This window comes from Rana temporaria (genome assembly GCF_905171775.1).
Source record: "Rana temporaria chromosome 2 unlocalized genomic scaffold, aRanTem1.1 chr2aa, whole genome shotgun sequence".
Taxonomy (NCBI): Eukaryota; Metazoa; Chordata; class Amphibia; order Anura; family Ranidae; genus Rana; species Rana temporaria.
The window spans coordinates 327202-354954 of NW_024404406.1; the positions used below are offsets into that span (position 1 = coordinate 327202).

At 47.3% G+C, this 27753-nt stretch overlaps 1 protein-coding gene across 4 annotated transcripts in view; it reads right to left on the bottom strand.

Moving 5' to 3' along the window:
- Positions 1-26906, bottom strand: part of INPPL1 (inositol polyphosphate phosphatase like 1) — a 128310-nt gene extending 101404 nt beyond the window's left edge. For 3 of the 4 annotated variants that reach the window (XM_040334035.1, XM_040334038.1, XM_040334039.1), the window contains exon 1: positions 25402-26906. In XM_040334035.1, coding sequence (XP_040189969.1) covers positions 25402-25580 — 179 coding nt within the window. In that variant the 5' untranslated portion in view covers positions 25581-26906. The remainder of the gene's footprint in view (positions 1-25401) is intronic. The other variant, XM_040334036.1, reaches the window with a different exon arrangement.
- Between the last annotated feature and the right edge of the window lie 847 nt (positions 26907-27753).

Sequence of the window (27753 nt, forward strand, 5' to 3'; positions counted from 1 at the left end):
AACGCAGTGGGAACGTGCGTTCCAGCTATCCTCGCGCATCTTCTGGAGCAGCTGCCTCAACCTATGCACAGCTGGAGAAGCTGCCGGCTCAGTTTTCATGGCCCAAGGATAAGCAAATTCCTGCGACATTCCCGATTTCACACGGATCGGTCGTTCAGCGGCAACCTGAGATGACACCGGGACGCATCGCGTTTAGAGGACGGACGCCACGATGTGATTTATCGTGCGGACGCGTTATGAACTGCGCCTGCCCCTCAAAAAATGCTTTTCACGTGAATTTTTTTGCTGTACCATATTTCCACAGTCATCTTGTCCATTAACTGTACATCCGGTGGGTGCATTTATTTTGATACAGTCATGTGGCCAATTAATAGTTTTCAGTCCATCTTTGTAAATAATTGTGTATGGGGGGGGGGGGGGGGGGATCGCTGATGTGCACTGTACCCTGATGTGTTGTGCCCTGGGCCGGTCTGGATGAAGTCCAGGGCCACATTTTTGTCCCAGTCCAGCCCTGGTCACAGGGAACCAATAGTGATCAGCCAAGTCAGTGATCACCCCTCCCCTGAGCAAGTCTGTTCAGGGAGTATCTGGCAGGAAGGAGGGGGCATCAGTCTGTGACAGGGAAGCAATGGTGATGAGCGAAGTCAGTGATCACCCCTCCAATTAGCAGGCTCGGCCAGAACTTGCCTCCAGTAGGAAGGAGGGGGGGCACTGGCTTTTCACAGAGAACCAATAGTGTTCAGTCCAGTCTGTGATTGACCCTGCCCCCAAGCAAGCTCAGCCAGGGAGTGTCCGGCAGGAAGGAGAGGGCATCTGCCAATCACAGGGAGCCTATAGCAGTCAACCCAGTCCATGATCAACCCACCCCTGAGCAAGCTCAGCCATAAAGTGTGTCCAGCAGGGCTGTGGAGCGGCCTAGAAACCTACATGGCACCCTGAATCGCACTAAACCAGTGGACTCGACACCCAAGTTGCAGTTCACCCTAATGCACGTGCATTGTGGGTTTCTAAACGGTGCTGGTCCAATTTAAGGTCCTACACCCTGTGGCTGAAGCCATTTGCACGAAACAGGTCCGGGCGGAGCTTACTTATGTGACCTTCTGTTGGGTGATTAAAAAAAAAAGGAGGACGGTGCTTAAAAGATGTTCCCACCAAGAGCAGTCGGCCCCATAGACCGGAAATCATCGCCTACTCCAAGCAGATCGGCCAATGTTGGCTTGTGCAATATGGAGCGTCTCAAGATCCAGGGTCACATTTCGCTCTTGTTACGTAAAGCGCCATTTGCCACTTTCTACGGGTAAATCGCGAATTTGTCGGATTGAATAGATCATTTAATAAATGTATTTTTTCGATTTTTGTTTCCCAACACGGAGGAAACATTTCAGGGAAATCCATAATGAGCGGTTGTACGTGCGCTTTAGAATTTTGGGGAATCTCCTGAAAAGTAAATCAAAAGGGAGGGGTCAGAATATGGATGGCCATGGCATATTTGGACAGTGATGTCACCAGCATCCCCACCTCTGTATCTACTTTCATCAGCCAGGGACTCTCCTGATAATTAAACCAAGGGGTGGGGACGCTGGTGACATCATTGTCCACATATAACCATTATAGAAAAAAAGTGCAGCGCCAAATAGAAACAAATATGCCCTGTTGGGCAATATCTTGTATGGTGTCTAGGGTTGTCCCGATACCACTTTTTTAGGACCGAGTACAAGTACCGATACTTTTTTTCAAGTAGTCGCCGATACCGAATACCGATACTTTTTTTAAATGTGTCCCCAAATGCAGCCATGTCCCCCACATATGCAGCCATGTCCCCCCAGCCATGTCCCCCACATATGCAGCCATGTCCCCCTAGCCATGTCCCTCACATATGCAGCCATGTCCCTCACATATGCAGCAATGTCCCTCTAGCCATGTCCCTCACATATGCAGCCATGTCCCTCACATATGCAGCAATGTCCCTTTAGCCATGTCCCTCACATATGCAGCCATGTCCCTCACATATGCAGCCATGTCCCTCTAGCCATGTCCCTCTAGCCATGTCCCTCTAGCCATGTCCCTCCAGCCATTTCCCCCATACCTTTGCCGCCGAAAGCCGCCGCCGCATGGAGAAAATCACAGCATTCATTTGAATAGCTGTTTTGCCCGCGTGTATAGACACTCCTCCTTGCTCGGGATTGGACAGATCACGATCACCCATCCAATCCCGGGCAAGGGGGAGTGTCTATACACGCGGGAACACTATAGCTATTCAAATGAAAGCTGTGGTGTTCCCGCGCAGCGTTTAACCCATGCGGCGGCTTTCGATGCGGCGGCGCGATGCGGCGGCAGCGGCGGGGGGGGGGGGGGGACGAAGTATTCTATTTAGGTATCGGGGGTATTTGCGCGAGTACGAGTACTCCCGCAAATACTCGGTATCGGTCCCGATACCGATACTGGTATCGGTATCTGGACAACCCTAATGGTGTCAGTGAAAAAATTCAGCAACTATAACCAATGTAGGTGACTATTAATAAAATACACGGGAAGTAACAAGTGTATCCTCCTAGACCTGGATGGTCAGTATGGATAGGCTCTCCCAAAACAATAATTCTTGCGAATTTTTAGGTGCAAAAACCTAAAATCCCAAACCAGCTGGGATGGTATCACAAAATATGCACGTGTGATAAAACAAACCAACGTGATAATCGTAAAGTGCAATTCATAAAGTGAAAACATTACTATATAGTAAATGCCATGGAGTACATAGTCCCATTTCATACACAGAGGTATTTGATGTTCTTATAGACGAAAGATCCGAGAAGAACGCTATTCTTCTGATCAGTGGTGTCTCATCCCCAAGAAAATAATCTCTAGTAGGAGTAAAATGCCCTTACCGGATGTTGTAGACCCACATCTCACCGTACGGTGGGGGGTCCTCAGGGCTTGTGTAGGCCGATTGCCTTACCAGGGTAACCTTCCGGACACTCCTGATGGTATTTCCAGCGGGGCCTTCCTACAGCGATCAGACCAGGAACCAGGAACATGTGATGGTGATGATCTTGGTGGCAAGTAAAATTCTCAGGGGATCCAGCATATAAGTATAAAAGGAGAAAGAACACCTCCTCATTGCGTAAAAAAAAAAAATTTATTAAAAGGTCAAAAAGAAAGACATGCTCACAGAAAATTCAAATGGGTCTCAAAGAGATCTCACACCAAAATGTCCATACAGGCAAGCGACACTGCACAGCAACCACAGCAATCTAGGCAAATGATCTTCAAAAAAGGTGGTGGAACAAGTAGTGCGCAGTAAAGGTGGATATGATCAATGACCCGACCGGTTTCGTATAAATATACTTTGACAGGGGTACATATCTGAATCATACCAACCTATCTGCGCCTTAAATAGTACCTCTAATTACCCCCATGAGACACCAGCACTCTCTCTTTTTACAATCCTTTGTCCCCTTTTAATCTTTCCCAGTGCCCTGTGATCCTACATGGATCGATGAGTCCTTCTGACCCAATAGATTGACGCTGGGGTTGTGACTTATCACATGCTGACAGCGTCTGTCGAACCCCATGCCGCTTAGCTGCGTCATATGGGGGCGAGGCTTGCGTTAGATGGTGACGCGCTCTGTCTACGCGTGGCTCTGTAGGGGGGGGGGGGGGGGGCAGTGCGGTCTATTCTGACCTCCTGCCACTCACTGGAGGAGCGGTCAGTGTAGGAGAGATCCGGGATATGGGCGGGCGCATCACTTCCTGGCGCCTGGAACGCACTGCATATGGGGAGGACGTGAGCCAATTAGAGTCCCTGCAATATGTCACTTCCGGGCGCCTGGAGTGCATGAATACCGGAAGTGACTGCAATTGGAACGCATGCCGTGAACGGTGAGTGCTGGTGTCTCATGGGGGTAATTAGAGGTACTATTTAAGGCGCAGATAGGTTGGTATGATTCAGATATGTACCCCTGTCAAAGTATATTTATACGAAACCGGTCGGGTCATTGATCATATCCACCTTTACTGCGCACTACTTGTTCCACCACCTTTTTTGAAGATCATTTGCCTAGATTGCTGTGGTTGCTGTGCAGTGTCGCTTGCCTGTATGGACATTTTGGTGTGAGATCTCTTTGAGACCCATTTGAATTTTCTGTGAGTATGTCTTTCTTTTTGACCTTTTAATAAATTTTTTTTTTTTACGCAATGGGGAGGTGTTCTTTCTCCTTTTATACTTATATGCTGGATCCCCTGAGAATTTTACTTGCCACCAAGATCATCACCATCACATATTCCTGGTTCCTGGTCTGATCGCTGTAGGAAGGCCCCGCTGGAAATACCATCAGGAGTGTCCGGAAGGTTACCCTGGTAAGGCAATCGGCCTACACAAGCCCTGAGGACCCCCCACCGTACGGTGAGATGTGGGTCTACAACATCCGGTAAGGGCATTTTACTCCTACTAGAGATTATTTTCTTGGGGATGAGACACCACTGATCAGAAGAATAGCGTTCTTCTCGGATCTTTCGTCTATAAGAACATCAAATACCTCTGTGTATGAAATGGGACTATGTACTCCATGGCATTTACTATATAGTAATGTTTTCACTTTATGAATTGCACTTTATGATTATCACGTTGGTTTGTTTTATCACACGTGCATATTTTGTGATACCATCCCAGCTGGTTTTGGATTTTCACGTTACATATACTATCACCTTGTATTATAGCGCAGTATAATTTATTTTATTATTTGTTTACACATATAACCATTGCCAAGCCATAGGATTGATATTTACACTTTTCAGTTACCGGCGTATAACGCGCACTCTTTTCCCCCTTAAAATCAGGGGGAAATCGTGGGTGCACGTTATACGCCGATCCTGTCTTTGTCGGCTGTCTCAGAGCGCTGCCGACAAAAGACCGAGCCGAGTGTACTGGGCGCTCGGCTCCGCCCGCAGCCACGCGAGAGGAGTCGAGAGAAGCCGAACACACCGGAAATCCGGCTCTGCACAGCTCGACCGAGGCGCCAAACTCAAACAGACGGACACCGGACAAGGCCGCCGATGGACGCCGGGCAAGACAGCAGACGGACACAGACAAGGCTGGACGGACCCCGCGCAAGGCCGCAGACGGACGCCGGACAAGGCCGCCGATGGACGCCGGGCAAGACAGCAGACGGACACAGACAAGGCTGGACGGACCCCGCGCAAGGCCGCAGACGGACGCCGGAAAAGGCCGCCGATGGACGCCGGGCAAGACAGCAGACGGACACCGACAAGGCTGGACGGACATGCGCAAGGCCGCAGACGGACGCCGGACGAGGCCGCCGACGGACACCGACAAGGCTGGACGGACCCCGCGCAAGGCCGCAGACGGACGCCGGACAGGGCCGCTGATGGACGCCGGGCAAGACATCCAAAATGTAAGTTTTTTCCTTAAACTTCCCTTCTAAACTTGGGGTGCGCGTTATACACCAGCGCGCATTATTATTATTATTATACAGGATTTATATAGCGCCAACAGTTTGCGCAGCACTTTACACCCCGAAAAATATGATACTTAGTACTTCTGGGGTATCATGATTGAGCTTTACATTGTAGACGATCTTTATACCAATTTTAGGTCCGCCGTGGCAGAGAACACACAACACGTGCCCTCTGCGTTTCACAATCAACAGAACAAGGCTGGCACGCCATCCAGGAAATAGGTCTTGATGTTGACTTAAGACGGCGTTTCTCAATTCCAGTCCTCAAGGCGCACCAACAGGTCATGTTTTCAGGATTTCTCTGGTAATTACAAAAAAGGCAACCGAAACTGATCAAATCACCTGTGCACAATAATGGAAAGCCTGAAAACATGACCCGTCGGTGCGCATTGAGGACTAGAATTGAGAGAAACTGACTTAACCTCTTGACGACCGAGGACGTCCCTGGGACGTCCTCGGCTTTGTGCGGTGATATCTGAATGATGGTGCAGCTACAGGCGTCATTCAGATATCGCCGTCTTCAGCCGCCAATTCTGTGCACCAGAAGAACGATCAAAGCGGCAGTTCCGCCGATTGATCGTTCTTCTAGGAAGCGGAAGGGGCCGTCCCCCCTTTTTCCGCCGTCATCCGGTGCTTCTCCGGCTCTCCCGTGCCATCGGAGGCCCGGAGAGCAAATCGGTCGGCGCTGCCTGGAAAGCATAGAGATGACTGGTGACCAGATGGTCACCAGTCATCTCTATGACCGTCGGAGGCCCGGGCGCGACGTTATGACGTCACGCCCGGTACCCGGAAGTAAACAAAGCCGCAATCTCGGCTGTCGGTCGGCATGTGATCGGTGATTTTTTTTTCACCGATTTCATGCTTGTAAGCCTGGAGGAGAGATGTGGGGTCTTATTGACCCCTCCCCCCGCCTCTCTCCATAAAGAGGACCTGTCACACTGATTCCTATTACAAGGGAAGTTTACATTCCTTGTAATAGGAATAAAAGTGATAAAAAAAAAAAAAAAAGAAGTGTAAAAATAAATACAATTAAGTAAAATAAAATAAAAATTTCAAAACGCCCCTGTCCCCGTTATCTCGCGCACAGAAGCGAAAATGCATGCAAATCCTGCCCACATATGTAAACGCCGTTCAAACCCCACATGTGAGGTATCGTCGCGTGCGATAGAGCGTGTGCAACAATTCTAGTACTAGACCTCCTCTGTAACTCGAAAATAGTAACCTGTAAAAAATGTTAAAGCGTCACCTATGGAGATTTTTAAGTACCGACGTTTTGGCGCCATTCCATGAGTGTGCGCAATTTTAAAGCGTGACATGTTAGGTATCTATTTACTCGGCGTAACATCATCTTTCACATTATACAAAAAAATTGGACTAACTTTACTGTTTTGTTTTTTAATTCACAAAACCATATTTTTTCCCCAAAAAGGGTGTTTGAAAAATTATTGCGCAAATACCGTGCAAGTTAAAAAAAGTTGCAATGACCGCCATTTTATTCCCTAGGGTGTCTGCTAAAAAAAAAAAAAATATATATATATATATAATATGTTTGGGGGTTCTGATTAATTTTCTAGCAAAAAAATTGTGATTTTTACATGAAGAAGAGAAGTGCCAAGATAGGCGCGGTTGTAAAGTGGTTAAAAGGGGTTTGTAAAGCTTTGCGTTTTTTCGCATCAGAAAATACAGTATAAAACCAAATAAAAAAGTGACACCAGAGAGGAAGCAGAGAACGAGGGCCACTTAGAGGAGGTATCCCACCGCTGACCGCGCTCCTCCCAAAAAATGACGACTGTCACATTAATAAGTGATGCTGAACAAGCATACAGGAGTTCTGACTTCACTAGCTGCATGCTTGCTCCAAATCAGTGACCCCCCCCCCCCAAAAAAAAGGATTGAAGCTGGAGACAGCCAGGCAGATAGCATTATCAGGAGGCAGCAACGATTGCCCCCATACGTCTCTTAGCACAGGTTCCATTTCAGTGGTTAGTTCCTGTTCTATAAACGGTCCGCCGAGCCCTGCGTAATCCGCCCCCCAGCTGCCTTCTCACCCTCTGAGTGTTTTTCCTGCTCTGAGAGGAAATCGCGGACGTTGTGTGAATGGCGGCGCCTGGGGGAGCCGCGGTTTCAGGAGGAAGTGACTCTCAGAGTTCCTCTTTGAGAAGCAGCTCAGGAAAGGGCAGGGGGGTTTCCGAACATTGGCAGCGATGTCACTTCTGACACCTTTTTCTGTAAACACTGATGCTGTCCTGTCACTTGTCCAAGAGACCAAACGAAAAAATAAAAATTACAGGGTTTCTCCAGCGTGCTGCAGATGTGGACGCCGGGCACCCGACACACGGCTCCCATATTTGATGGCAGTGCCCACTTACTGAAAACAGGTCACCACCATGACCTTCCTTCCTACAACTCAACAATGACAGCACATTTCCTGAGCCACAAATACCAGTAAACCCCCCAAACCATTACCAGTAGTGGAATGGACACTTGGAGCAGATGGGATACATTCAATTGAGGAGATGCCCGTCCTTTAGAAGGGCAGACTATGATATTATAAACCAGGGGTCTCCAAACTTTTCAAAGGGTCACGTTATTGTCCTTCACAACTTAGGATTGTGGCCAGCAGGGGGGCAGAAAATGTCACGGGCCCAGCATCAGTAAGAAGAAATATGGCCTCAGGGTTGGTGGTCAATAGGAGTAGTAGTACTGTCCCTATTAGTAGAAGGAATAGTATTCCATCATTGGTATCGGTAAAAGATATAGTGCCCCATTGTTGGTGTCAGTGGGAGAAATAGTGCCTCATATCAGTGGAAGGAATTGTGCCCCAAGGGCCACATAAAACCTAGCAAAGGGCCACATTTGGCCCTTGGGCCGCAGTTTGGAGACCCCTGTTATAAACCATGGGTAAGCTGGCTTATTTTTCCAAAACTTTAACCTGTGAGACTGGAGCTACATCAGGGGTGCCTAAGGGGACCAGAAAGTGGGGACCCTCAAAAAGTAAATTAATTAATCATTGTATGATTTCACATCTGAAGTGATTGTTCTCCAACATCAAACACGTAGAGCTGCACGTGGAAGTGAGTTCTTATAAAAGGACCAAAAGGTCCACTTTTTGTATGCAGGAGAAGGCCGTTTGAATGTAGGCAGGAGAAGACCAGTTGAATGTAGGGCAGGAGAAGGCCGGTTGAATGTAGGGCAGGAGAAGGCCGGTTGAATGTAGGGCAGGAGAAGGCCGGTTGAATGTAGGGCAGGAGAAGGCCAGTTGAATGTAGGGCAGGAGAAGGCCGGTTGAATGTAGGGCAGGAGAAGGCCGGTTGAATGTAGGGCAGGAGAAGGCCGGTTGAATGTAGGGCAGGAGAAGGCCGGTTGAATGTAGGGCAGGAGAAGGCCGGTTGAATGTAGGGCAGGAGAAGGCCGGTTGAATGTAGGCACGAGAGGGCCGGTTGAATGTAGGCACGAGAGGGCCGGTTGAATGTAGGCACGAGAGGGCCGGTTGAATGTAGGCACGAGAGGGCCGGTTGAAAGTAGGCACGAGAGGGCCGGTTGAAAGTAGGCACGAGAGGGCCGGTTGAAAGTAGGCACGAAAGGGCTGGTTGAATGTAGGGCACGAGAAGGCCGGTTGAATGTAGACATGAGAAGACCGGTTGAATGTAGACATGAGAAGGCCGGTTGAATGTAGACATGAGAAGGCCGGTTGAATGTAGACATGAGAAGGCCGGTTGAAGGAAGATACGAAAAGACCATCTGAATGTAGACATGACAAGACCAGTTAAACATAGACATGAGAAGACCGGCTGAAGGTAGACATGAGAAGGCCGGTTGAAGGTAGACATGAGAAGGCCAGTTGAAGGTAGACAGGAGCTACCTGACCTTGGTGTGAAACATGTGGGCCGATACCTGTAGTTCAACTTTGTATCCGGCACTTGAATAAAGACATTGCACAGGAGTGCAGCCGTCCAGCCTTCTTTTCTTTGAAGTATCTGTTTGCATACAGGGCTTGCACCCTCCACGTGTGATAGAGGCTTTTTAGAGCAGCAGGGTAAAAAAAAATGCCTTAGAGTGATGTACATGTACAATGATGGTAGACAAGAGGACACAGGTTGAAGGTAGCCCCGAGAAGACCGGCTGAAGGTAGCCCCGAGAAGACCGGCTGAAGGTAGCCCCGAGAAGACCGGCTGAAGGTAGCCCCGAGAAGACCGGCTGAAGGTAGCCCCGAGAAGACCGGCTGAAGGTAGCCCCGAGAAGACCGGCTGAAGGTAGCCCCGAGAAGACCGGCTGAAGGTAGCCCCGAGAAGACCGGCTGAAGGTAGCCCCGAGAAGACCGGCTGAAGGTAGCCCCGAGAAGACCGGCTGAAGGTAGCCCCGGGAAGACCGGCTGAAGGTAGCCCCGGGAAGACCGGCTGAAGGTAGACCCCAAAAGACCGGCTGAAGGTAGACCCAAAAAGACCGGCTGAAGGTAGACCCAAAAAGACCGGCTGAAGGTAGACCCAAAAAGACCGGCTGAAGGTAGACCCAAAAAGACCGGCTGAAGGTAGACCCAAAAAGACCGGCTGAAGGTAGACCCAAAAAGACCGGCTGAAGGTAGACCCGAAAAGATCGGCTGAAGGTAGACCCGAGAAGACCGGCTGAAGGTAGGCCCGAGAAGACCGGCTGAAGGTAGCCCCGAGAAGACCGGCTGAAGGTAGCCCCGAGAACACCGGCTGAAGGTAGCCCCGAGAACACCGGCTGAAGGTAGACCCGAGAACACCGGCTGAAGGTAGACCCGAGAACACCGGCTGAAGGTAGAGCCGAGAACACCGGCTGAAGGTAGCCCCGAGAAGACCGGCTGAAGGTAGCCCCGAGAAGACCGGCTGAAGGTAGCCCCGAGAAGACCGGCTGAAGGTAGCCCCGAGAAGACCGGCTGAAGGTAGCCCCGAGAAGACCGGCTGAAGGTAGCCCCGAGAAGACCGGCTGAAGGTAGACCCGAGAAGACCGGCTGAAGGTAGCCCCGAGAAGACCGGCTGAAGGTAGACCCGAGAAGACCGGCTGAAGGTAGACCCGAGAAGACCGGCTGAAGGTAGTCCCGAGAAGACCGGCTGAAGGTAGTCCCGAGAAGACCGGCTGAAGGTAGAACGTATTACATTATTATACAGTATACAACATTTTTGTTCTTAGGTTTAGATTTTGAAGGTCTACACAGGAAGCCCCCATATTTCTCCTTTAAATTACCACCATGCTCCAAGAAGTCATCAGCCATGTGATATGGGCTGCCTAAGCTCCGGGGGTCACACGATGAGCCATTTCATATCCACAGCAGGAAAAAAGGGACAAAAATAACAAAGTGATTTGGTAGCGATGACACGAGACGCACAGATTCATGTAATCTGCGGGAACGTTAATGACAGGTCAGCTTTCCTTGGTTACGTTGGGCACTTTCAGCAGGAAGCCATGTTTAAAGGGACTTCCCTTGTCTTACCGAGTTCCTCCTAAAATAGAAACACGCCGATCTCTATTAGCAGCACTACAAAAGAGAATGAAAAAAAAAAGGCTGACTCTGCGTTTTTGCACAGGATCGCCTCTCCGCAGAATTCACCTTAATTATAGGCGCAGTATGGAGTCGGTCGGCAGGCAACGAAAGGGTCAACGTGCACACAAGGCTGGTGACTCAGCCAGCCCGAGGGAGGAATGTGAATTATGGAGGATACACTTCACATAGGAAGGAGCACTGAACGGTTGTGGCCTAGGGGGTCACTGGAGAGGAAGCCGCTACAATAGACGGCCAATGGCGGGGCATCGCGTTCTCTCTGGAGTCTTATTATGTTACACAATATAGGAAGCAGCAATGCGAGTTGTGACATCACCAAGGTATGATGTCATGGGAGGATAAAAGTACAATGAGGGTGAGGCCGCAGAGGCAGCTGCCTCCCCTGACAGACAGGGCTGTGCCATGTAAATCTCAGGACTGGATGGACAAAATACAGCTCCTTTGGGAGTTTGGTTGGAGCTGAGCTTTAAAGACTAATAGCTAGATTCAGGATGGCGAGCGCATACTTGCGGCGGCGTAGCTTAAGGCATTTAAGCTACGCCGCCGTAAGTTAGCGAGGCAAGTACATGATTCACAATGGGCTGGATTCAAGAAGCAATTGCGCCTGTGTAACCATAAGTTACACAGCGCAATTGCTTACTTGCGCCGGCGTAACAAATGCTCCTGATTCAGGAACCTCGTTACGCCGACTGCAGCCTAAGATATGCGCGGCATAAGGCTCTTATGCCCGCATATCTTAGGCTGCATTCTTGCGATGGCCGCTAGGTGGCGTTCCCATTGTGCTCAGCGTATAGTATGCAAATTGCATACTAACGCCGATTCACAACGTTGCGCGAGCCCTGCATACGCAATTTACGTCGTTTCCGTACAGCGGTTTTTGCGTAAGGCTGCCCCTGCTGTTAGCAGGGGCAGCCAATGTTACGTATACCCGTCGTTCCCGCGTCGCGAAACTTGAAATTTACGTAGTTTGCGTAAGTGAATCGTGAATGGCGCTGGACGCCATTCACGTTCACTTTGAAGCAAATGACGTCCTTGGGACGTCATTTGCTGCAATGCACGTCGGGAAAGTTTCCCGACGGAGCATGCGCTCTACGATCGGCGCGGGAACGCGCCTAATTTAAACGATTCCCGCCCCCTACGGGATCATTTAAATTGCGCGCGCTTACGCCGGGCATTTTGCCGGCGCGCCCACGCAATTTACGGAGCTACTGCTCCGTGAATCAAGGGCAGCGCAGTAAATTTGCGGGGGCGCAGGGCAAAAACGTTGCCCTGCGCCTCAGTAAAAAAAGCGCAATTCTACTTGAATCCAGCCCAATGTACTTACCTGCTAAGTTACGGCGGCGTAGCCTAAAGCGGGCGGGCGTAAGGGCGCCTAATTCAAATTTGTCTGAGGGGGCGTGTTTTATGATAATGAGGCTTGACCCGACGTGATTGACGGTTTTTTTTTTAACTGCGCATGCGCCGGGCACCTACATTTCCCAGTGTGCATTGCGGCCAAGTCCGCCGCACGGGCCTATTGATTTCGACGTGGACGTAAACGACGTAAATCCCGATTCACGGACGACTTACGCAAACAACGTAAAATTTTCGAATTTCGACGTGGGAACGGCGGCCCTACTTAACATTACTATTCCAGCTATTTGATGGAATAACTTTAGGCCTGCTAATGCGTTACGTAAACGGCGTAAATGTACTGCTTTGGACGGGCGTACGTTCGTGAATAGGCGTATCTACTGATTTACATATTCTACGCCGACCGCAATGGAAGCGCCACCTAGCGGTCAGCCTAAAAATTACACTTTAGGATACGACGGTGTAAGACACTAAGACACGCCGCTCGTATCTGAGCCTAATTTAAGCGTATCTGGTTACCAGAATACGCTTAAATTAGCGCCGACGCAAATTCTGACTTAGGCCGACGTATCTACTGATACGCCAGCCTAAGTCTCTCTGAATCTGGCTATAAGTCCAGGAAGGATTCCTCTCCCTCCCTACACCGTTTGTCTCAGCGACACCATGAAAATGACGAGGACACCGGGAGGAGGAAGCACTCAATAAAAACTTGATCGAAGTTCTAACCCTTCTTGGACCGAACTAAATAATGTTACTTTTTTTATTAAATGTATTTATGTTTATCAATATCTGTGTACCCAGGCCTTTTTTTTCAGGGGGGGCCTTGCTCCGGCACCCCCAGCACTGAATATATATGTAATGGCAAGGAGTTCTGGAGGAGCTTCGATGATGGCTGCTGGGGGATCTATGGTAACTGGTAGGGATCTGTTTTTGCATGGGGGCCTAGGGAGCGTCTTATGTTGACGAGGGCTCAATTGTTGCTGGGAGGGATCTACTTTTGAGGGAGAGGTCTATTGTTATTGCTGCTGAGGGGAATATTGTTGCTGGGGTGTATCTATTGAGTATAATGTTGTGTGAGGACTCTATTGTTGCTGGGGGGCGGGGGGGGGGGGGTAAATTATTGCTGGGGTGGGGTCTTTTGATGCTAGGGGGATATATCGTGTACTGGGGTGGATTCTATTGTTGCTGAGGGAAGATCTTTTGTTGCTTGGTGGATCTGTTTTCACTTCTATTGTTGCCAAGGGTGGGGTCTATTGTTGCTGGCTTTAGGGGAACTTGACTGACCTGCACAGAGTCCTGACCTCAAGGGGTTAGGGTCAGGGTCTCCCATTGAAGAATATGGCTAGGACTGGAACAGGGACCTCCCACAGAGGTCAAAGGTCAGAAGGCGGGTTCCCAGAGGTCAAAAGGTCACAGGGCGTGGCTGACCCACCCCCACCCAACTGAGTCGGGGAATGAACATCTTTGGGATGGATTAGAGGAGAGAAAGCAAGCCAGGCCTTCTTATCCAACATCAGCGCCTGACCTCACAAATGCTCTTCTGGAAGAATGGTCAAACCTTCCCATAGACACCCTCCTAAACCTTGTGGACGGCCTTCCCAGAAGAGGTTGAAGCTGTTATAGCTGCAAAGGGCGGGGCCAACTCAATATTGAACCCTACGGACTAAGACTGGGAGGCCATTAAAGTTCATGCGCGTGCGTAAAGGCCGGCGTCCCAATACTTTTGGTAATATCACAGTGTATTTGTTGCAAATATTTGAGTGATAAAAAGCGACCAACAAAAACGCCCAAAAAAAAATCAATCAACAGATCAATAAAAATTGATGGAATGGAGGGTCTTCTGTTCCCAATATTAAGTCAATTCAATGAGTTGATCCTCAATGAACGATCACATTGGTACACATGTGGCCACTAGGGGTGAGGCTTGGGTTTGCCGTTACCATGAACTGGAGGTGAACTCCGAAGATTGGAGCTGGATGGATGCCATTGGATGCCGTTGTAGGAAAGGATCGGGATGGTATTTTGGCCTAGCCTTGCTCATAAGGTCAGTGAATTGGATGCCGATGTAGGAAAGGATCGGGATGGTATTTTGGCCTAGCCTTGCTCATAAGGTCATTTTTGCTTGGCATTGGTACACATCCCCCATGGCAGTGCCCACCTTCCTATACCATTTTTTTTTACATTAGTTTGCCTATTAACCACAAAATTGGCCAGAATTCCAGAACTAAACAATATTTGCCAACTATAGGACTCGCCCCTCAGTTCGGGTTTGCCAAATTTCAATTACGACTTCCCTTCCCTTCAGATGCTTAGGGCAGAGCTTGCTGAAGCAAGGGTTTCCCAACCTCTCCAAGCCAAGGGATTATGGGTTCCACCAGCCCCCCCTGCTAATAAAGAGGGACACAGAGCCCCCATAGGGTCAGTGAATTGGATGCCGATGTAGGAAAAGATCAGGATGGTATTTTGGCCTAGCCTTGCTCATAAGGTCAGTGAATTGGATGCCGATGTAGGAAAAGATCAGGATGGTATTTTGGCCTAGCCTTGCTCATAAGGTCAGTGAATTGGATGCCGATGTAGGAAAGGATCAGGATGGTATTTTGGCCTAGCCTTGCTCATAAGGTCAGTGAATTGGATGCCGATGTAGGAAAGGATCAGGATGGTATTTTGGCCTAGCCTTGCTCATAAGGCAGTATTCAGTACGAGGTCATTGGCGCCCAACGTGGGGATACCAAAGACACTAGAATGATGCCTCCGGTACAAAGTGATGTTTATAGGTTTGGTGCTGCAAAGGCTCAGATCATGAGGGCTAAAAAAAGAAAAATGCGCCGTACGTCATAGCAGAACTGCCGATTTGCCGATCAGCTGAGCTGACTTAACCATGGCGCATGCGCACATCTTAGGAGGTATCTCTCGATGGGATTTAAACCTATAAAAACAGCGGGGAAACCGGAACCATCAGAACACTGTAAAGCCGCCCTGCAACGGCGAGGCACAATGTGAACTACGGTCATGTCCGTCCCCCCCCACGCCAGACATTAAAAAACGCTCAAAAACGCTACCTGCAGCGTTTTTGAGCTCCCCGCAGTTTATATAGGTGTCGATGGTCCCAGTGAAAAATGGTATCTCCCATCGAGAGATGGGACCAGGATGCACAATTTTTTTTTGGCGCACCCTGTTGATGTCACTCCAGTTGATCGGCAACCTCAGCTGGAGCGCGTCTCCGTCCTGCGCAGGCACAATTTTTTCGATTGGGGGGGGGGGGGGGCACTTCTCGACAGAACACCGGGAATAAAATCCCATTCTCCAACTCATAAAACGCTCAGCCTTATCCACAGAGATCAGAAGGCAAACAGCGAAGGTTTACACATTAACCACCCCGAGCGAGTATACGAGGCGCCCCTCCCCCCCAAGAGCGCAACGCAAATTGTCCTTGTATACACTTCCTCGTCTTTCCTTATGTTAACGATTGTGAGCTTACACGCTAAATGTCCCCTCCCCCCACAGTCACACTATTATACATTTATATAGCTCCGACATATACCGCAGTGCTGTACAGAGATCACTGAGCCAGTCACATCAGTCTCTGTACCAGAGGAGCTTACACTCTAATGCCCCCCCCCCCACAGTCACATCAGTCTCTGTACAGAGGAGCTTACACTCTAATGTCCCCTCCCCCCCACAGTCACATCAGTCTCTGTACAGAGGAGCTTACACTCTAATGTCCCCCCCCCCCCCACAGTCACATCAGTCTCTGTACAGAGGAGCTTACACTCTAATGCCCTCTCCCCCCCACAGTCACATCAGTCTCTGTACAGAGGAGCTTACACTCTAATGCCCCCTCCCCCCCACAGTCACATCAGTCTCTGTACAGAGGAGCTTACACTCTATAATGATACATTGTATCACGGTATAATAGATTGCGGAGTGTAGGGAAGGGCTCCCTCGGGGGACACAATGATATAATTATAGGGTGACGCGGAGCGTGTGGCGCGCTGTACATCCCCCGGGGACATGTGACATTCCTGCCGGGAAGCGATTAGAAGGAAGCATTGTCAGTCTGTTTATATAAAACACACATCCTCCAATTATCCAGAATACACCGGACGCCCCGGGATCCCCCGCCTGGGCCTAAGCCAGGCCGCTGGGTCGTCACGTGCGGATCCTACCCGGAAGATCTCATAAAAAGGTCAAAGTCAAGTCAATGTACTGATTAAATTTTTTCTTTTTTTTGTTGGGGGGGGGGGGGGGGCTTCACTTCCTGTGCTGGAGACACAACAGGAAGTGAGAGAGAATCCTCTATACAGGTGTCCCCAATGGGAGCTTTCTCCTTACTTCCTGATTCTGGCGACAACTGTCCCATTTTTGGATTTCACTTCCTGTCCCACTGAGAACAGCGAGCAGAACAAATAAAGAGAGCGCAGGAAGTGAGGGGATAATAATAATAAAAAAAAAAAAAAAAAACTCAAAAAGGGTTCCAACCCTCCCCCCACAAATATCATCCAAAAAAAAAATGTTTTTATATATATACACACACTTTAATGCTAACCTTCATATTTTGATGATATTTTTTTTTATTATTATTATTATTATTATTTCTTTCTGAAAATGTATTTTAATTGAATTTTAATTTATTTGAATTAAAAGCAGTTATATATTACACTTTAATTCTAACCTTCATAATCTAATATTAAAATGAATATTTTTTTATTCAAATAAATTCAATAAAAATACATTTTCAGAAAGAAATAAAAAATTTGAATGATTTTTTATTTTTATTAAATTTTAATTTATTTAAATAATAAAAAAAAAATAGTTATATATACACTTTAATGCTAACTTTCATATTTCGATATTTTTTTATTATTATTATTTCTCTCTGAAAATATATTTTAATAAAATTTTTATTTATTTGAATTTAAAGGAGTTATATATTACACTTTAATTCTAACCTTCATTAATAAATATTAAAATTAATATTTTTGTTATTCAAATAAAATTTGAATTCAATAAAAATACATTTTCAGAAAGAAATTAAAATGATTTTTTATTTTTATTGAATTTTAATTTATTTGAATAATAAAAAAAATAGTTATATATACACTTTAATGCTAACCTTCATATTTTGATATCATTTTTTTGTATTATTATTTCTTTCTGAAAATGTATTTTTATTGAATTTATTTGAATTAAATAAAAATAGTTATATTATTATTTTTTTTTTAATAACTTTCTGAAAATGTATTTTTATTGAATTTGAATAAAAAAATAGTATATATATATATATTATATATATACATATACACACATACACACACACACTTTAATGCTAACCTTCATATTTTGATATAATTTTTTGTATTATTATTTCTTTCTGAAAATTTATTTTTATTGAATTTGAATTAAATAAAAAAAAAAAAGTTATATATACACTTTAATGCCAACCTTCATATTTTGATTATATATTTATATATATATATATATATATATATATATATATATATATATATATATATATATATATATATATATATATATTTTTTTTTTTTTTTCTGAAAATGTATTTTTATTGAATTTATTTGAATAAAAAAAAAAAAAAGTTATATATACACTTTAATGCTAACCTTCATATTTTCATATGGGAAAGGCAATACCCACCCCCCCCCCCCCTCCTCCAGATTCTACGATTGGCGCAGGGTTTAGGGTCCCTGCAGGACCATGTGGGGTTCCCTGCGCATGCGCAAAGATAGATGATGAAAAAAAAAAAAAAGTACAAAACTGTTATGTATTGCGCATGCGCGGAAAATGGTGCCAAAGGTTTGCCAGCACCACAGGAGGGCGGAGCCAAATGAAAGGGGACTCTAGTTCTTCCTTAAGTGGAAATTTAATGTAACCCTACGCTTATAAAAAATACAATTATTCCTGGCTCCGCCCCTTTTACACACTCACAATTGGAGAATATTCCCCAATTGTTTAACCACTTAAGGACCTTGGCTGTTTTTCAGATTCGGCATTTACAAGACTAAGACTGTTTTTTTTTTTGCTGGAAAATTACTTAAAACCCCCCAAACATTATATATATTTTTTATTCTAACACCCTAGAGAATAAAATGGCGGTCGTTGCAATACTTTCTGTCACGCCGTATTTGCGCAGCGGTCTTACAAGCGCACTTTTTTTAATTAAAAAATAAAGACAACAGTAAAGTTAGCCCAATTTTTTTTTTTATATATTATATTGTGAAAGATAATGTTACGCCGGGTAAATTGATACCCAACATGTCACGCTTCAAAATTGCGCCCCCCGCTCGTGGAACGGCGTCAAACTTTTACCCTTAAAAATCTCCATAGGTGACGTTTAAAAAAAATTCTACAGGTTGCATGTTTTGAGTTACAGAGGAGGTCTAGGGCTAGAATTATTGCTCTCGCTCTAACGATCGCGGCGATACCTCACATGTGTGGTTTGAACACCGTTTTCATATGCGGGCGCCGCTCACGTGTGCGTTCGCCTTCTGCGTGCAAGCTTGGTGGGACGGGGCGCTTTAAAAACATATTTTTTTTGTTTTTTGTTAGTTATCAGAGTAAAGGGGGCTGAATACAAATGCCCCCCCTCCCCCACTCACTTGTCACATATTTATTTGTATCATTTATCATTTCCCTTCCCTCACGGATCCGTGGGTCATTGAAGCTCTTCCTGCATTACCTGAAGTACACCTGGGTGGCCGTATTACCTGTTTTCCTCTTCACAATTATGTGACACTTTGTGCCAGATTCACGTACAATTCCGGCGGCGTAACATATCCCATTTACGTTACACCGCCGCAAGTTTTCAGCGCAAGTGCTCGATTCACAAAGCACTTGCCTGTAAACTTGCGGCGGCGTAGCGTAAATCCGTCCGGCGCAAGCCTGCCTAATTCAAATGGGGGCGTGTATCATTTAAATTAGGCGCGTTCCCGCGCCCAACGTACTGCGCATGCATCCGTTTTGTAATTTCCCGCCGTGCTTTTCACAAAGCACTTGCCTGTAAACTTGCGGCGGCGTAGCGTAAATCCGTCCGGCGCAAGCCCGCCTAATTCAAATGGGGGCGTGTATCATTTAAATGAGGCGCGTTCCCGCGCCGAACGTACTGCGCATGCATCCGTTTTGTAATTTCCCGCCGTGCTTTTCACAAAGCACTTGCCTGTAAACTTGCGGCGGCGTAGCGTAAATCCGTCCGGCGCAAGCCCGCCTAATTCAAATGGGGCGTGTATCATTTAAATTAGGCGCGTTCCCGCGCCGAACGTACTGCGCATGCATCCGTTTTGTAATTTCCCGCCGTGCTTTTCACAAAGCACTTGCCTGTAAACTTGCGACGGCGTAGCGTAAATCCGTCCGGCGCAAGCCCGCCTAATTCAAATGGGGCGTGTATCATTTAAATTAATCGCGTTCCCGCGCCGAACGTACTGCGCATTCATCCGTTTTGTAATTTCCCGCCGTGCTTTGCGCGAAATGACGTCATTTTTTGAACGGCGACGTGCGTTACGTCCTTTCCTATTCCCGGACGACTTGCGCAAAAAAAAAAAAAAAAATTCAAAATTCGACGCGGGAACGACGGCCATACTTTAACATGGCTGGTCTAAATATAAGACATTGAAATAGCATCCGTAACTTTACGCCGGGAAAAGCCGACGTAAGAGAATGCGACGAGCGCGCGTAGCTTCGTGGATCGCCGTAAACAGCTAATTAGCATACCCGACGCGGAAAACGACGCAAACTCCACCCAGCGGGCGCCTAAGTATTGCATCCTAAGATCCGAAGCCGTACGCCTGTCGGATCGAAGCCAGAAGCCGTCGTATCTTGGTTTGAGGATTCAAACTAAAGATACGACGCGGGAAATTTGAAATTGCGCCGGCGGCGTATTTCATCTGTGAATCTGACACTTTGTGTCTATCACATAAAATCCATTTACGTTTTTGGTTGTCACATGAGAACATGTGGGGAATGTCAAGGGGTGTGAATACTTTTTCCTGGCGCTGTAGATATTCGATACATTGTAACAACGCAGTGTGCAGAGGGGTCAGCGGACGGCCAATCGGTGACTTCCTCGGCTGGCAGTGATCTCTGCGCTGGGACAGGAAGGCCGCGGCGTACAAAAGATAACCCCGCCCCCCCCGACAGGAAACCCACAACTTGGCCGCGGAGGAGAAGACTCCAGATTTACGGCTCAGCCGAGGATGTGCCGCCACTTCCTGCGCCGAGTTATTCCCGGGGGAGTCCGGATGAGCGCCGATCACAGCGCAATCTGATTATTGTCACGCCACACAAGACTCTCAGACAGCTCGCCGTCACACCGCACAAGACTCCCAGACAGCTCGCCGTCACACCGCACAAGACTCTCAGACAGCTCGCCGTCACACCGCACAAGACTCCCAGACAGCTCGCTGTCACACCGCACAAGTCTCTCAGACAGCTCGCCGTCACACCGCACAAGACTCCCAGACAGCTCGCCGTCACACCGCACAAGACTCCCAGACAGCTCGCCGTCACACCGCACAAGACTCCCAGACAGCTCGCCGTCACACCGCACAAGACTCCCAGACAGCTCGCCGTCACACCGCACAAGACTCCCAGACAGCTCGCCGTCACACCGCACAAGACTCCCAGACAGCTCGCCGTCACACCGCACAAGACTCCCAGACAGCTCGCCGTCACACCGCACAAGACTCCCAGACAGCTCGCCGTCACACCGCACAAGACTCCCAGACAGCTCGCCGTCACACCGCACAAGACTCCCAGACAGCTCGCCGTCACACCGCACAAGACTCCCAGACAGCTCGCCGTCACACCGCACAAGACTCCCAGACAGCTCGCTGTCACACCGCACAAGACTCCCAGACAGCTCGCTGTCACACCGCACCAAACTCGCAGACAGCTCGCCGTCACACCGCACCAAACTCCCAGACAGCTCGCCGTCACACCGCACAAGACTCCCAGACAGCTCGCCGTCACACCGCACAAGACTCCCAGACAGCTCGCCGTCACACCGCACAAGACTCCCAGACAGCTCGCCGTCACACCGCACAAGACTCCCAGACAGCTCGCCGTCACACCGCACAAGACTCCCAGACAGCTCGCCGTCACACCGCACAAGCCTCCCAGACAGCTCGCCGTCACACCGCACAAGACTCCCAGACAGCTCGCCGTCACACCGCACAAGACTCCCAGACAGCTCGCCGTCACACCGCACAAGACTTCATACAGCTCGCTGTCACACCGCACAAGACTCCCAGACAGCTCGCTGTCACACCGCACCAAACTCGCAGACAGCTCGCCGTCACACCGCACCAAACTCCCAGACAGCTCGCCGTCACACCGCACAAGACTCCCAGACAGCTCGCCGTCACACCGCACAAGACTCCCAGACAGCTCGCCGTCACACCGCACAAGACTCCCAGACAGCTCGCCGTCACACCGCACAAGACTTCATACAGCTTGCCGTCACACCGCACAAGACTCCCAGCAGTCGGGAGGCACTGTGCAAGGCCAGCTGAAAAAGGCGGCAACTGTCATCAGGTGACCCGACTCCCCCGCTGAAGAGTCAGACTCCAGACAAGGAGCCTAAACCAGGACAGGAAGTGAGGGGGAATCTCCCCGGAGGGGACACCAGAGGTGGGCGGGGCTCTCTCTCCTCACTTCCTGTCTTCCCAATGGGGGGGGTCACACCGTGATAGGAGGACAGGGACGAGCGGTCCTCTTTATCCACACAGCGGGCACATCCATTATAAGGGGGAACTCCGGCCAAAATGAAAAAATGACATTGAGATCTCGCAATCTTTTTTATTTCCCGTTGATCCTGCCAGTAAAGCCAGCTTTTTCCCCACTTCCTCCAACAAGGTGACAACGCTGCCCGTTCAGAGGTGAAATCGCACCGCGTGCTCCAGGTGGACTTTTAAAACAAATGACAAATATTATTTTATATATTAAAGTAAAAGTTGGCCGTTCTGAAGACCCCCCCCCCGGCGATATCATATGGTTTGTCCCATCCAATGCAACTGTCGCTTTTCCCGGCCAGCTTGGCCCGTTACATGAAGTGGGGGGGGGGGGGGCATAACAGATCTACTCCTAACTGCCATCAGGGGCTCCATTAGAGAGATTTCCCCTCACTTCCTGTTCTGGTGACAACTACACGGGAAAGGTGGGGGGCAGTACCTTCACCGACCCGTTAAAAAGACAACGGGGCCGCGCCGCAACTGCGTGCCATGAACATGACTACGATTTTTTTTTTTTTTTTTTTAAAGATTAGAATCTCGTTCCCATCGGAGCGACTTGTCATGCGATTTGACAGATCAAAAAAAAAAAAATCACATCCTACTGCCGGCAACAGCGCTGTCCAGATCGACGCGACGCCGACTTTTGCAAAAAGAAGTTCCTGCACTACCTTTGGCGCGATTTCTGGATGCGACTTGCACAGACGTCGGTTCGTGAGGCAGATATCGACCCACCGACATGCGTGCGATTAAAAACAGTTGTGGGGCGGTAAAAGCGTGGGGGGGGGGGGGGGGGACAACCGCAGCCTTACATGTGAACAAGTCCTTAAACACGTGGTGAGGAGGCGACATTTCTCCTGTCAAGCACCCTCTGAAAAGCGATCCACTGGAACTGCTTTTCAGAGGGGCGGGGGCACATGAGAATGAAACCTTACAGGCTTCCCCCCCCCCCATATGCATATGCCCTACCATGGCGGCCCACGGCTGGGGCCCCCCCCCCCCCCCCCCCCAGGGTACTAATCCTTCACCACTACATCCAAAGGAAAGAAGGAAAAAGGAATTGGCTTGACATACATTAGAAGAAACTGGAATAATAATAATAATAATAATAATAATAATAGGAAGAAGAATATAAACAGAAAAGATACAAAGTAAAAAAAATTGTAACAAACAATAACAATACGAATGATAATAATAATATTAGTATTGTTGTTGTTTGTTATTATTTGTGTTACTTTGTATCTTTTCTGTTTATATTCTTCTTCATATTATTATTACTACTAAGTATATAAACAGAAAAGATACATATGTAACAAAATTCAGAATAAACAAAATAGTAGCGCCATGTGCAAAAATTATTGTTTAACAATAATTTTTGCACATAGCGCTACTATTTTGTTTATTCTGAATTTTGTTCATATTACCTATTTTTTAAGTAGCTGCTTTTTGGGGTTTGTATATTGATTGGCGCAGTGGGGTGTTGTTTTTTTCCCTATTTGTTTATTAATAAAAGATACATAGTAACACAAATAGTAACAAACAACAACAATACTAATGATAATAATAATATTAGTATTGTTGTTGTTTGTTACTATTTTTATTACTTTGTATCTTTTCTGTTTTATATTCTTTTTCCTATTATTATTTTTATTATTATTATTATTATTATTATTATTATTATTATTATTATTATTATATTCTTTTCCTATTATTATTATTTCCTATTATTATTATTATTATTATTATTATTATTATTATTATATTCTTTTTCCTATTATTATTATTATGAAGAATAATATAAACAGAAAATATACAAAGTAACAAACAACAACAATACTAATGATAATAATAATAATAAATAATAATAATAGGAAAAAGAATATAATAATATTATTATTATTATTTTATTTTTCCTATTATTATTATTATTATTATTATTATTATTATTATTATTATTATTATTATTATTATTATCATCATTAGTATTGTTGTTGTTTGTTGCTATTTGTGTTACGTTGGATCTTTTCTGTTTATATTCTTCATAATAATAATATTATTATTATTAATATTATTATTATTATTATGAAGAATATAAACAGAAAAGATCCAAAGTAACACAAACAGCAACAAACAACAACAATACTAATGATTGTTTGTTACTATTTTTGTTACTTTTGTATCTTTTCTGTTTTTTATCATCATTATTATTATTATTATTAATAATAAAAAACAGAAAAGATACAAAAGTAACAAAAATAGTAACAAACAATCATTAGTATTGTTGTTGTTTGTTACTTTGTATCTTTTCTGTTTATATTATTCTTCATAATAATAATAATAAATTATTTTTCCTATTATTATTATATTCTTTTTCCTAATAATAATAATAATAATTTGATTTTATTATTTGTTAAGCGCCAAATACAGTTCAAGAACTGCGCCTAAGCGCTAGACAGACCAAATACATATACTAATAATCAAAAAAAATAAGCATAGCAGATATCACATACAGAATAGAGTAGTAATAAATAACAACTGAAATAATAATAGGAAAAATAATAAAACAGAAAAGATACAAAGTAACAAAAATAGTAACAAACAACAATACTAATATTATTATTATCATTAGTATTATTGTTGTTTGTTAATTTGTATCTTTTCTGTTTATATTCTTCTTCATATTATTATTAATAATAATAATAATAATAATAATAATAATAATAATAATAAAAAACAGAAAAGATCCAAAGTAACACAAATAGCAACAAACAACAACAATAAAATTGATAATAATAATAATAATAATAATAATAATAATAATAATAATAATAATAATAGGAAGAAGAATATAAACAGAAAAGATACAAAGTAACACAAATAGTAACAAACAACAACAACACTACTAATAATAATATAAAAAACAGAACACAGAGAAGATGCAATGTAATAATAATAAACAACAACAACTTCCCACCGAAAGGCCAGATTTCCGCCACTTCCTGAGACGAGCGAATCGAATTCGGTGAACCTCCTGGAATCTGGCGAGCCGCGTTTCTCCGATCTGTCGGAACGCGTACGGGGGGGGGCAATCTGCCGGATTCAGCGCTCTTTGCCCAAGGATCGCTCACCACACCGACCAGACGGGGCTGGCGGCGGGACGCATTCTGATAAATCGGAGAAGCCCGGCAGAGATTCGCCGAATCCGCGGTCTGACGGCTTCACTCGTCTCTATTGGCGAATAGCGGAAACCTGGAAGGGGGAAGGGTCAGCAAGCGGACAGTGAAGGCTCTCAGGCCTGAGGGGTTTTTATACTTACAGGACGCAGAGGGCGTACGCCCCGCTGACACTCTCGCTGTCCCTCACCAGGAAGCTCCCGTCCCGACCAGCCTTGGCCAGGAGCTCCTCGGCCGCCGCTCGGCTCAGGTCCCGGTGATACCAGGGGAGGGCCATGTTCCCGGCGACCACCTGGGCAGCGCCAGGGACGCTGGACGCCATCTTTCCGGCAAAGGGTCCCTATGAGATCCAAGGGAAGGGTCCAGGTGGAGGGTGTCAGATGATCCCACTGATAGATCCAATTGGAGTGTGTCAGTTCCCACCGATAGATCCAATTGGAGTGTGTCAGATCCCAGAGAGAGGATATGAGGGTTCAGGGACGGATCCGATTGGAGGAGTATGGATGATCCTTGGGAAGGGTCCAGGTGAGGTATATATGACCCCAGGGAAGGGTCCATACGGGGGGTGAGAAATGCCTGGGGCAGATAGAATTGGAATACGTATGATCCTTGGAAAGGGGTCCCGATGGGGTATGTATGGGCCCAAGGGAGGATCCGGATGGAGTATGTCAGATCCCAGGAAAGGGGTCCCGATGGGGTATGTGTGGGCCTGAGGAAGTATCCGGATGGAGTATGTCAGATCCCAGGAAAAGGGGTCCCGATGGGGTATGTATGGGCCTGAGGAAGGATCCGGATGGAGTATGTCAGATCCCAGGAAAGGGGTATGGTAGATCTTTGGGAAGGGCCCAGGTGAAGGGTCCTTATGGGGTATGTGAGATCCCAGGGATAGATCCAATTGGAGTATGTATAATCCCAGGGAAGGGTCCAGATGGGGGCTGTGTGGGTCTAAGGAAGGGTCCAGATGGAGTATGTCGGATCCCAAAGCAAAGATCTGGATGGAGTTTGTACAATCCTTGGAAAAGGGTCCAGATGAAGAGGGTCGGACCCCGGGAAAGGGGAATGTCGGACCTCTAGGAAGGGTCTGAATGGGGTATGTCTGATATTAGGACAGGGTCCACATGGGGGATGTCTGATTCCAGAGAAGGATCCCTATGGATGATGTACAATCCCAAGGAAGGGTCCAGATGGGGGGGGTCTGATCCAATTGGAGTTTGTATGTCCCCAGGGAAGGATCCGGATGGGGGATGTCAGATCCCAATGAAAGGTCCAGTTGGAGTATGTCTGATCCTTGGGTAGGACCCCCTATGGATGATGTCCAATCCCAGGGAAGGGTCCAGTTGGAGTTTGTTAGATCCCAGGAACAGATCCGGATGGAGTATGTCGCCCTCCTGGCACCGGATTATTCCCCTCCCCCCACCCTCCTCCTATTTACTAAACTTTCCCCCAAAGTTCTGCAAAACAAAGGCGGGAGCCGGCCGGCTGTCCAGGGGGGCCGCTCGGGGGGCCACTGCCAGGGATCCCCTCCCCCACCTTCTCAGGGTCTCATGGCCGCCCGCACACTTCCTTCTGCCACCCGGGGACCGACCGACCGACCTACCGGGGGAGGATCTCTGGGAGGATACAATGTAACCGCCGGACCGTCCGATCTGCTGCGGGGGCGCTAGAGGGCGCTACAGGAGGAGGAGAGAGAGCGGGGGGAGGGGAGAGAGAGAGAGCGGCTCCGCCCGGAGGACTCGGCGACCGGAGACGTCGGACCCCCCCCTACATCATCCCCCCCCCCCGGACATCGGACCCCCCCCACACAGGACATCAGACCCCCCCCCTACCGGACATCGAACCCCCCCCCCATCATACCCCCCCCCCACCGGACATCATATCCCCCAATATTTACACCCCCAGGAGGAGACCCCAATATATACACCACCCAGGGAGACCCCAATATATACACCACCCAGGGAGACCCCAATATATACACCACCCAGGGAGACCCCAATATATACACCACCCAGGGAGACCCCAATATATACACCACCCGGAGGAGACCCCAATATATACACCCCCAGGAGGAGACCCCAATATATACACCACCCGGAGGAGACCCCAATATATACACCCCCAGGAGGAGACCCCAATATATACACCACCCAGGGAGACCCCAATATATACACCACCCGGAGGAGACCCCAATATATACACCACCCAGGGAGACCCCAATATATACACCACCCAGGGAGACCCCAATATATACACCACCCGGAGGAGACCCCAATATATACACCCCCAGGAGGAGACCCCAATATATACACCACCCAGGGAGACCCCAATATATACACCACCCGGAGGAGACCCCAATATATACACCACCCAGGGAGACCCCAATATATACACCACCCAGGGAGACCCCAATATATACACCACCCGGAGGAGACCCCAATATATACACCCCCAGGAGGAGACCCCAATATATACACCACCCAGGGAGACCCCAATATATA